Source organism: Phoxinus phoxinus, assembly GCF_949152265.1.
Source record: "Phoxinus phoxinus genome assembly, chromosome: 25".
NCBI classification, from domain to species: Eukaryota; Metazoa; Chordata; class Actinopteri; order Cypriniformes; family Leuciscidae; genus Phoxinus; species Phoxinus phoxinus.
The window spans coordinates 6,078,088-6,090,557 of record NC_136900.1 but is presented as its reverse complement, the minus strand read 5'-3'; the positions used below and the strand labels follow the sequence as shown (position 1 = coordinate 6,090,557).

General features: G+C 36.0%; 1 protein-coding gene across 2 annotated transcripts in view; it reads right to left on the bottom strand.

Annotated features, from left to right (window-relative positions):
- The window catches only part of frs2b (fibroblast growth factor receptor substrate 2b), a 31,745-nt gene that overhangs the window by 14,217 nt on the left and 5,058 nt on the right, over positions 1-12,470 (bottom strand). Inside the window, exons 1-2 of one of the 2 annotated variants that reach the window (XM_079603068.1) lie at positions 9,453-9,559; positions 1,319-1,426 (exon numbers count right to left, since the gene is read on the bottom strand). In XM_079603068.1, the coding sequence (XP_079459194.1) occupies positions 1,319-1,349 (31 nt within the window). In that variant the 5' untranslated portion in view covers positions 1,350-1,426; positions 9,453-9,559. Of the gene's footprint in view, positions 1-1,318; positions 1,427-9,452; positions 9,560-12,470 lie in introns of those variants that run through there. The other variant, XM_079603067.1, reaches the window with a different exon arrangement.

The following is a 12,470-nucleotide window of genomic DNA, read 5'->3' as shown; positions in this document are numbered from 1 at the left end:
AACATTTTTAAATGAAGTATTTTTGTTTTTACAATTTATATAATTAGGCTATGTGTTAATTTATATGTATGAAGAAGATATAAAAATGTAAAAGCGCACAACTCTAGATGATGCCATGAAGTAATTTTTTTGCAATAGCTTACACACAGTACAAGAAAGCTTGATTTCAAACTTTGAATTGAATTTATAAAAAAATAAATGAATAAAAGTAAACTGTGAGCAATAAAATATGAACTAATTACAAGTAATAGCACATATAAATGCAAGAGAATGAAATAAACAGTGCTGTAAGTTTTTCAGGTACAGAAATACTACAGAAAAATCTAATATAAAATAACACTGGAATACTCTATAAATAAATACAGATTAATGCTTACAATTAAAGTTGCAAAAGTTACTCAGTCAAGACCAGAGAGTGATTTTCTCTGTGTTCTAAATTCACTGTAAATCATGGCTTCACGGGCTTATTGCTTTTATAAAACGGTTATTTCACATACCTGGCAAGCTTTCATAAAATAAAATATAGCCTAATGCTATTGATAAAAAATATAATTCTTCCACCAAGCAGTACAGTTCTTCAGAAGCGGAAAGGTTGCCAAGCAACACACAGATACTGTAACACACAGATACTGTAACACACAGATACTGTAACACACAGATACTGTAACACACAGGCGCAGTGCCACAGTAATACTAATGTAATGAGGTCATGTGTATGCTTGTGATTAATTTACAACGGCTTAGACCAATTATAATTAACCAAAATTATCAGTTTTATAATAACTCAATTCGGTACTTGCAAGCTGTTAGAGACGGCTACGAGTGTGTGAGCGAGTGCACAGAAAACTGCATTTATTTTGCAAGTGTATACATTCTTATCATTATTTTCTACATATTTTATGCAGGAAACGTTTTTTTGCAGCAGTATAAAAGCCCTTCTGTTTTCATTCATTTATGGGTTATTGTGAATGATAATAACCATGTAGTGCTGTGAAACCATGATATTTTCTGAGACAGTTATCGTACTGTGATAAATCACATACAGTTGCAATAATAGTGACCAGTATATTGGTCTGACATTACACAAGGATGAGTAACCATTATATTTCTATTGCTTTATCTGTTAAAGCTAGTTTCATATTTCCTAAGCTGTTACGCAAGCATAGAAGTGGGCATTTAAAGGAAAAATGACCCTAAAACTAAGTGTTTAAAACAGAAGCGCAAAACGGAGCAGACAATGACCAATTTCTTTAAATTATGGATTATAAATGATGAAGCATGACCCCTTTAAAGAGTGAAATGACGGTTCTTATCTTACCCAGATCCAGCCACCAGGGTTCCTGGTTCATTCCCCAGCCCGAAGCAAACAGTCATTCTCTAAATGCAGAAACGGTTTACAGATGTGACAGTTGCGTCTGAAGCAATTCTGTAATGTTGAAAAAAACAAATCAAATAAGAAACATTTCATATATAAATGCTATTATTGTATAAGGGCCAATTAACACTGTCACAACAAAACCAAACAGCTGTGTTTGAGGGAGTTTGTTGTGGCAGTGTGTTCACTCTGCTTGTGTTTGTTGGGTCAGTGATAGTTATGTTTTCCAACTGCTTCCAATTACCAACTTGTACATCATATACAAAAACATCTGTAGTGGCTATTTTATGATATTCACTGATCTTTAGTAAAATATAGATGATTCAAAGAATGTCACATGTGTGACTCTCACTTGTTAGTGTGAGAAGATTCTGTTTATGTACCTGGGAAGGCAGAAGGGAGAGACACTCCAGAGAACAGACGAACGAGGACCTCTGACCTAGATGTCAGAAGGCCATTTGGTGAAGGAGGGCTTAGGAGTTGGCTCTAGTGACGAATCGAAACTAGTGTTATGGCTTCCTTGTCTATGGAAAACCACTGGATGGAAAACTACTGTGGGAGGAGGGCTCTGAAGAAGAAGACCTTGAATCTTAGATAAAAGCTGGTTCAGTCTGTCTGGGGGTGTGTCACTCTTCTGCACAGGGTAACAGCTGTGTATTAGACTGCTCCTTCTTGCAAGAATAAATACTTTAATTTTATAATTTGACTCTGAGTCTCCCTTACGCAGTGATGTTTGTTTGATGAATTTTTGCCACAACAATTTGGTGTCAGAAGTGGGATTCCTTGGACGATGCCTCCTGGACCTGAGATCGGACGGTGTTTGGCCACCTGGACTGAGTAAGTTCCAGCTCTACCTCGTAAACTTAAGAGAGAGAGGCCGGCCGATGTCAGAGCCCGGGAGGATCAGACACTGGAATCAAAGAACTCAGGTGGCTCAGAACACACATCTCTGGGTAATGTATAATGAAATTAAGTTTAATTGGGGGAAGAGTGAAATTGAACCATATTGGCTGAGAACTGTTTTCTGTGGTACGTAATCTGAAATTAATTGAGATCTTTGTACAGATCAAGATATTTCAAACAGATACGAGGAAAATAATCTGAAATTAATTGAGGTCTGTGACAGAACAAGATATTTCAAGCAGATAAATAATCTGGAATTAATTGAGAACTGTGGCAGACCAAGACATTTCATACAGATAGGTACCTGGAAATTAATTGTTCCACCATGGAGCAAGTTATTTTTGGGTGCTGAGGCTAATTAGGGGGAGCCAAGAAAGTCGTAACAGATTTTTTGGTAAACCGTAATTAGGAGGACACTAATAGTGACACTAATAGTGTAACCCGTCCGACTGGGTTAAAAGAAAGGTCGGGTTTGTCGGGGACGCTTGACAAATAAAGAGAACACGCGTAAAAGAGAAATCCACAGAAAACAGATAAGCGGCTAATATGGGGAAGTCTCAAAAGCAAGCTTGCGAAATTTGGTACACCGGTGTTTTGTCAAATGAGATAGAAATTAAGGGCAGAAATGTATGATATTGAGCACCACAAGATTAAAGACGGTGCGGGAATCAGTTGAACAGAGCAGTGAGAAACAAAGGTTGTTGTGTCTGCGTTCAACGTGTGTAAAAGTGTGAAAAGACAATGAGTTGTTGGCTTGAAGCAGATAAAAGAGTCGATGTAGAATGTATTTCCATATAGTAAGATTGAATATAACTGATAAAAGGGTTTTATTTTTTAAGACATTAGATGTCAGAAGATTTTGTTTGTAACAAAAGTTGAAGTAGCAAGCAGCAATAAGGCTGTCTTTGTGAAGGATTGAGATATGAGTAATATGATATTTTGGTTTCTGTAAAAAAAAAACAGTAAGTGGTAAGATAAGTGGCACAGAGACAGTAATGATAATAGTTGTTGAATCGGCAGACTAACCATTTTGAGGAGAAAACAACTGTAGAAAATTTATGTTATGAAAATAACATTTCTGATAAAATGTATGGAACTATTTATGAACGCCTGTTAAGTCAGATTAAGAAATGGTATGAAAAGTGAGGTTCAGATTAATAATAATAGTAATAAGGTATTGAGTATGATTAACAGGGATTAACATGAAATAAAGATAATGAATGTTTCATTAAGCAAAATGGGGAACAATTCTATATTTTAGTGGTAAAATAAAGAGTGAAATTATGTTTATTTTTGGTTTGACCATTGTCTTTTGAACCTAAAGACTCCAGCTATGCTGGGAGTACAGCAACAGCGCGTGCTTATTCAGCCCGGCTTCCGGATGTTAAATGTGTATTTGCTATTGTAATCAGTGTTGTTGATGATAATACCGAATTAGAAAGATGTAAAGACAGATTTTGAAATTCAATAATGTAAAATGTCAGATATTTGGTTGATATTAAGTCATTGAGAAAAAGACATTGTCTGTTTTTTAAAAAGGAAATTATGGGTCGGGGATAATTTCCCTGGACAAGTGTTAAAGTTAAATAGAAACTTTGTGAAAACAACTTAGAAACAATTTATGGATTTCCGTGCAGTTTATGAAAATTAATGTTCTGCCAATAATAATGAGGAAGATTATGATTTGGCTAGTGTGATCCGCCACTGGTGGACTGTAAGAGGAACAGAGAACTGCTTATCAGCTGTGTTTACATTCTGATTGGGACACACTGCTTCAAGGGTGTCAGTAAGTTGGTGCTGCTAGAAAGCTCAAGGTGATCGAACTATAGGCAAGGGGACAGAGAATGTTTTAATTGTGGTCAGCTGCGTTTAGCAGTAACTGTAAATGACCACTCAGAAAGGTGTAAAAGAAAGTTGATAGATGGAAGTCGTAAGTAGATTGAAAGAGAAAAGAAAGTTGATAGATGGAAGTCGTAAGTAGATTGAAAGAGAAAAGAAAGTTGATAGATGGAAGTCGTAAGTAGATTGAAAGAGAAAAGAAAGTTGAAAGATTTAAGTTGTAAGGAAATCCTTTTAAAAGGAAAGAACTAAAGTACCAGTAGATGTAAATTCCAGATAAGCAAAATATTTGTAAAAGTAAAGGTAACTAAAAATATGATTGTCTTATAATGAAACGCTTAAAAAAAAAAAAGGTTTTGGAAGATCCTAATTGTAGATTGGTAAACTCCTAGAAGAGAAAATATGGAAAATATTGTCAGATAAAGTTGTAATTGAAAACCTGACAACTAAAATGTAGGATGTTTTAATGAAACGTTATTGAGAAATAGAATAACTATTTGTATTTAAGATCAAATAAGCAGAAGCAGTAGCACTGGGTTGCTAAATGTAAAAACAATTTTGTAGAAAGGGATCTGTTTAAACAAACAGCTTGGTGTTGACCATGAAGGAGCTAGAAGATGATGTTTTGGTTTCAAAAGATAAGCTTTGGGACTTGGCTGAAACTGCCAGTATGACAGTCTCAATATGAGTGGAAATTTGTAATGTCGAAATTCCCTGATGTATGGGCAAAAGACAACTTTAAAATTATTTTTAATATTGAAAACGTATGATAAAGTAGAGAATGTTTAGGGAAGAGAAACATTGTACCAACTCCTGAAGGCCTGAGTCTCGGTCTCATTCAATGTCAGAAGGCTGTTATCTTGGCCTGTCGTGACAATAAGCTATTTATAGTTGAAAATTATAGCATAATGAGATGTTAAAAGAAATCATGTTAAAGGAAATCATTGCCATTCAGAGGGCAATAAGTACTTAAATATTTTAGATTGTAAAACTGAATGACTTTAAAGGAGTCTTTAAAATAATAATGTAGACCTGAATTGAGAAGTGACATTTTTGTACTTGTTATTTTGGGACCAGTAACGTATTTGTCTGATCTTAGCCTTCACCATGACAGTGACACAGGACCTATCACCATGACTATAGATGTACACTGAATAGACGATGTGAATTTTGTTCACTGAGATTTTGTTGATTCGGACATGTCTAACAGATTTGAGTGATTAAATACTGTTGTTATTAACCTGTCTCCCTTAACAATATTAGGCAGTCCAGATGGAGGTTAGGTGACTCTTGAATGTGTCTTTCCTAAGCTCCAGAGAAAAAACAGCTGAGTTCTGTTGAGGAAACTGATTGTGTGATGCGAGCGGGTCACCAGTGGGTACGTGGCTACTCAAAGACGGGATGATTTTCCTGGCCAGGAGACATTCTAACGCAGGGGGTCCCGGACACTGCATCTCCGGATGGAGGTGTTATATGTGAGAAGGTATGAGAGTTGAGCGCTGACTACCAGAGGCCACTGGGGTCAGCAGAGCATTGTGGGGTCAGCAGAGCATTGTTTGACCGAGATAATGTAAGTTCCTCTATACCACTCACCAGAGAAAACCCCGCAATTCACTGTATGGCTTGTTTTCAATTGTGACAAGTCTGATGGAAATTATAGATAAAGAGCTAATGTGAAATGTGCTTTCAAGAGCCAGCTGAGACCATGAGTTGATTGTCTTTATTTGTTGGGGAGACATTAATATTAATATTAATATTAATTTATATCAGGAACATGATGTTGGTTGCCTTATGGGCAAGGAAAATTAAAGAAGTTGATTTTGAACTAATATGTCTATAGGATGGTTTTAACTCCTGAAGGTTAGACATGGTGATAGCTATAGATTAAGACAGTTTTTAGTAGAGTTTGGATAACAAAGGTTAGGAATTGAGAATTTATACAAGTATTCAAACTAAAGATAACCTTATAAATACTCATAGCATAATGTATTTTAGATTATTGTAATGGTTCTAATTTGAGTTAAACATTTGTATATTAACATTTGTGAACTATTAAGGGTTCTAGACTATGATTAATTAAGTTTCAGTCTTAGGAGGCTGTTTGAAAAGATTATTTGTGTAAGAGAGACGGCTGAGTGGAGGAAGGGATTTGGTACTCTGTTTGTCTTTCTGGTATCAGGCATGGTAAGGCAAGCTTAAACAAAATAATGATAATGAACCAAAACAACCCAGCGGATTTTTCTAAAGAAAAATGAATAATGAACAGATAGAACATTTGAAACGGTTTGAAAGGCCATGTAAAATTATATAAAAGCTACAGAAAGATGTGAAGTTTAAATCTTATTTAAACCTTAAATATTATACTTTTAGAGTTAATATATAAAAAAAGCGAACATTGTAAATGAGCAGTTAACATGCTGTATGTGTGTCTAGCATAAGTGTGTGTGATGGTGACAGCACTTTATGTCTTGTAGGTGTTAAGTGTAGGGCAGCTATTCCGCCTGAATAGTGAGTATATTGTGTCTTTAACCTCTGGAGAGTGTTTTTTCATTACAGATGTGTTAAGGCAAGTGACAAATTGTAAAGGCAAATGCTGAGTGAATCTGATGAGAAGATGATAGAGAACATGGGACGAGCTTTAAGATCACGCTCCGTCTGGTAGTAATTACTTTTGTCATTTATGATGTGGATTTGAATTACTTTTGGATAAGTTTAGGTATTTATATAAATTGGAATTGTGGAGTTGTAGATCATGGGTTGAAATAAAAGAAGATGTTATAGATTTGACAGCAACAACAAAGATGTGACACATTGGCTAAGTCAATATCAAATTATGCAGAGAGCCATAATTATGATTATCGTAAACAAGAGGAGAATGTTTTTGTTTTGTTTTTTTGACTGACATTGACCAAGTCTGTACAGCACGACCTGACTTTTAAAAATGGTTGCAAGACCAAACAACAGACCTGAAAAAGCAGGATACGTGGCGAGACTGAGGGCCGTTGGCCTTCAAATACTTCGATAAGAAAATGAAATTGTGGCTTTAAGTGAAGAATGTAATATTTTTGTTTCAGAGACAGAGAAAGATGTCTGGAGGAAATTTGTCTGAAGACACTATGTTAAATGTTATGTTAAATTGATGATCGAGTTGTGTCGACCATCAAAAGGGGGATGGTATAACAATTGCCAAATATGGTTTATTTAGGGGTAATTGGGTAAAAGCCCTGAAAGAAGCCATTCTTCTGCCTAACAAAATTGCTGTCTGGATTGTTTCAACAGGAAACGCCAGGACATCGAAGGCCGTGGAAACTACGTACTTTACTATCTAACGATAACCTCGAAATTTGTTTTGCTTTACAGAGAGCATGGAGGATTGGGAGACAGGGCAAAATGTGTTGAATAATGGCTATGGATGAATTTTGGTAACGGTCCTGGCCTGATTGTTATTATTGTGGAAAGGTGTACAGAGCATAACTTTAAAATTTTCCTGTTGCAGAATGTCAGGATGGATTGCATCGAGCTGAACTGATTCTGCTTCCAAATGTATGAATATTGACTTGTGAACGATATGTGTTTTTCAGGGGAAAAGGACTCTGACTTTATTAAGAAATGTCTAATGATAATATGTTTCAATTTGTAAACAGATGGTGAAAATTCCACAGGTCACACCAAAAGGGACGAGGGAAAGACAAGCAGTCACTAACAAAATACTTAAAGTCTCCATTCACAGGTGACAGCAAGCAGGAAGTGGTTCATTCCGGTGGGGGTGTGGTTGTGATCTCAGGAGATCAGTGTGACACCTGGGTCCAAGCCGCTCACCTACACCAACAGGCCGCAACCATCCCATTAGTCCATGGGGCGAGAGGATGTTGGCCAACTAATGAATTAAGAATGTGGTTTTGTGATGATTTTGAGGATTTTATCTGATTATATTAAAATAGGGTTTAGTATTGATATTGGTATATGACAAATGATTTGATTGGTTACTGATTCATTAGAAAATATTTAAGGCAAATGTTTTGAGGAAGAGAAGATCTATTAATTCATGTAAATTATGGGGATTATTATTGAAGCTAAGTAGAACCACTGCCTGATTGAATTAAAAGTAAAAGAACAAAATATGGTTAGGGAAATGGATATGGGGAAAATGTTGAATGTGTAGGAGTTATGATTGTATGTGTTATTCTGATAATTTTGTTATTCATGGGTGAATGTGAGAAAACTGGAATGTCTGTTCAATTGAAAATGACAGTCTATCTGGATGATGATGATGGTGAACAAAATTATGCAGATGATTCAAGTAGAGATTACAGTTAAATGTGTTGATGTTTTCTTTTTCTTTCTGAGAACGATTGATATGTGAAGAGGGTTAAAAGTAGCAGTCATCCGTGTTACGAGATGGCGTACAAGGACAGGGTTTGAAACTGAGGGATTTTTTTATTTTTTTATTTTTATTTATTTTTTTATTTATTATCTGTTTGTTTTCCTACTGTGCTATAATCTTTTTCCTTACTAGTGTGACTGCGGTAGTGAGCCCGGCATTAGTAAATTGTTTACTTGCTTGCTAAATAATTACTGGGGCTTTCCCCCACAAAAAACAGCCTTATGCTTCTTCATTCTAAACTTTTTCTTCACAGGTTCAAGGAGACTGATCTTTTAGGATGGTGATGTAATGACTTGAACTTGCATTTTATTATTATTGTTATTATTATTATTATGTTTGATTAATAATGATAAAAAGTGAGGAGTGTAGTGGCTATTTTATGATATTCACTGATCTTTAGTAAAATATAGATGATTCAAAGAATGTCACATGTGTGACTCTCACTTGTTAGTGTGAGAAGATTCTGTTTATGTACCTGGGAAGGCAGAAGGGAGAGACACTCCAGAGAACAGACGAACGAGGACCTCTGACCTAGATGTCAGAAGGCCATTTGGTGAAGGAGGGCTTAGGAGTTGGCTCTAGTGACGAATCGAAACTAGTGTTATGGCTTCCTTGTCTATGGAAAACCACTGGATGGAAAACTACTGTGGGAGGAGGGCTCTGAAGAAGAAGACCTTGAATCTTAGATAAAAGCTGGTTCAGTCTGTCTGGGGGTGTGTCACTCTTCTGCACAGGGTAACAGCTGTGTATTAGACTGCTCCTTCTTGCAAGAATAAATACTTTAATTTTATAATTTGACTCTGAGTCTCCCTTACGCAGTGATGTTTGTTTGATGAATTTTTGCCACAACACATCCTTCATTTTAAAGTCACTTTGGCCACATATAGATTGTAAAGTTTAGGCGTGAATCCTCTAAATTATCGTTCCATGTGTGTATGGAAGAGCACTCACTCCCGAAATTGTGATGATTGACACAGTGGTAACTGGGGATGTGCCAGAAGCCTAAATCTGAATTCTGAAAGGCAAGGAAACTGAGTAAAGAATTCTATGGACGGAGCCCCTAAAGGGACATGGTAAGGTTTTCTGCAGCAGCCGGTTACATTACAGCGCATCAGACTTCACTTATTACAGTGCATCACGAGGCTTCACTTATAACGTGAAGATAGTAAAGAGAGGTGACAGACAGGACGATGTCGGATGAACTGGTGCGCAACAGATCCTGAGCATCACTGACACACAATGTAAAATGTGCGGTCAGTGCCGCATCTACACAAGAGTACGTGTGATCACAAATTCGAAAGTGAAAGTAAATAGCAAACGCGCATTCAAAAGCGATTTCAATACCCAGCATTATTGATATGTTGCTTGAATCCTGTAAATTATATAGAATATAGTTACTTGGGGTGTATCACGATTCGATACAAAATGCGATACTGAACTCATGATACAATACTATCGCAATATTTTAAGCCAAAATAAATAAATATTTTTTTATTCTTAATACTTTATTATTATAAAAATAATAATATTATTATTATTTAATTATAATTAGGACCCACAAATATTCCCCCATTGCATTATTATTATAGTCAACATTATATAAAGTAGTTTAATGTAGTAATGTCACTGAAACTCTGTAAACTCACGAGACACACTTAACGACTGTAAGGCCGATTATGAATGTAATTTAAAACTTACTACTGATCATGCCCAAACACGCAGACTTAGCGACAGTTACATTCAGTCAGTGTTCACAGTCGGTGTTTAAAATCTGCTCCAGTCATTCTGGCTTTACACAGAAAAGACTCGCACTCTTACGGTGCTCGCTATGTCCCGCTATTAGTGCTCTATTCAAATCAGAATAAACCATCTAAAATCATTTGAATAATCATACTTCTAAAACTAAATGTGACATGGTGATTTAAATGATGTTTGTGCTTTAATGCCGTTCCAGCGCGAGCGCTTCAGATGATCAATGCAATCACAGTTCTAATCACAAGAAAACATGTCAAAATGATTATTCCCAAACTGTGAATGATTACTTCATAAAAATAAAAAAACTCTGCATTTACGCTCTCATGTTGTTTTTGCGTCAGCAAGCATTAGAATGTCTGTTTACTACAGTGTGCACATCGTTATAAATCTGTTCATCAGCCGTCATGTCTCTTCAGAAGACTTGGATTTAGATTAGACTCTAAACTCGATTTATTATTTTTATGATGCCTTTATGAAATTTTTTGGGGATCTGAAGTATTAGAGGAATAGACTTTAAATGGACAGAAATCTCTCAAGTTTGAAGTTTCATAAAAAAAATATCATCATTTGTGTTTGGAAGTTGAACGAAAGTCTTATAGGTTTGAAACGACATGAGGGCGAGTACATGATGACAGAATTTACATTTATGGGTGAATTATACCTTATAAATACAGTAAGCTGAGCCTTGGGCAAAACTATTAAGTGGACCTGTCATATAATTGGCTTCCAGTATGAATGAAGCACTCAGTAATGCTCACTCCATCCTATTTTGGGTAAAAAAATAGGAAAATTAATCCTCTCCAAAGAAATTTATATAATAATCCATATGTTTTTCTCCAGTGTGCAGGTTTCCCCAAAGATTTTTTGAAATAGAGTAGTAGATTTCCATAGTAGGAAAAAAATTTTTTATGGAAGTCAATGGGACCTGGTAACTGTTTTGTTACTGACATTTTTCAAAATATCTTCCTTTGTGTTCAGCAGAACAAAGAAATTCATACAGGTTTGAAACAACTTGAGGGTGAGTATATAATGACAGAATTTTAATTTTAAAGTGAACTATCCCTTTAAGTTGTGAGAACAAGCCTCTGACAGGAGGTAGAGGTGAGCTTTCTTAATAGAAAAAAAAATGGTTTGGAAAAAGAAATCTTAAAGGAGAACTCCGGTCAATTTTAACATTGAGCTCATTTTTTTTGTAAATTTGGAGTGCTGTCAATACAGAGAACAACGACAAAAATCGGTGTTGCCTACACCGTGTTATCCTCTTTTTAAAATTTGCACCCTGTTGACTTCAATGGGGCAAGTTTTAAACCTGCTTTTATCCTCTTAACATCCTTGATGTGTCAAGTGCCCAGCCATGTTGAGTGATTCTTTTAGAGTGAACACGGTCGAAATAAAGTTACAAAAATAAAGACTTTTTTTTTGTAAAGAGCACTCGTGAAGTCGACTGCTTCTACCATGGATCTAAATATAGTAGTTTTTTTGCTTTTATCTGGGCTTCTAACAAAATAATTCTACAGGTGCTAATTTAACAACATGGCATTTGTTTTAGGACGCCTAGACGAACATTAAGACTCCGCCGGAGTAGGTACCACAATCCTGGTCCAAACTTTATGTGTCACGTGGACTCGAATCCTACGTATCTTCGTGCTCGTCTACGGCAAAACCATCTGGGTCGAGAACACTTAACAGTAACCGTACCGTCTCCCTCTTCACCATAAATCCGTAAATGGATGACATGTATAGCAGCATCCGGTAAGGAACATTCTTCCGTTTATGATATATCTGATTTTTCGAGTAAAATCACAGTTTCTCACAGAGTTTATATGCTAGATTTATTTATTTGTACGTTGCGGTTCAGGGCTTCCGTACCATACAGACTTTATCAAATAATTTGCTGATTTTCTATCAGAGTTAGTACTGGCTGCAGATAAAGTCCTAATTGTTGGCGATTTTAGTAGATAAAGAAAAATACGCATTGGGATTGGCATTTAAAGACATTCTAAACACTATTGGAGTTAGACGTGTCAGGACCGACTCATTGCCGTAATCATACTCTAGATCATATACTTTCACATGGAATAGATGTTGATGCCGTTGAAATACTGCAGCAGAGCGATGAGATCTCAGATCATTATCTAGTCTCGTGTAAATTACATTTAGCCAAGGCTGCAAAGTCGACTCCGTGTTATAAATATGTTAGACCTATCACTTCTG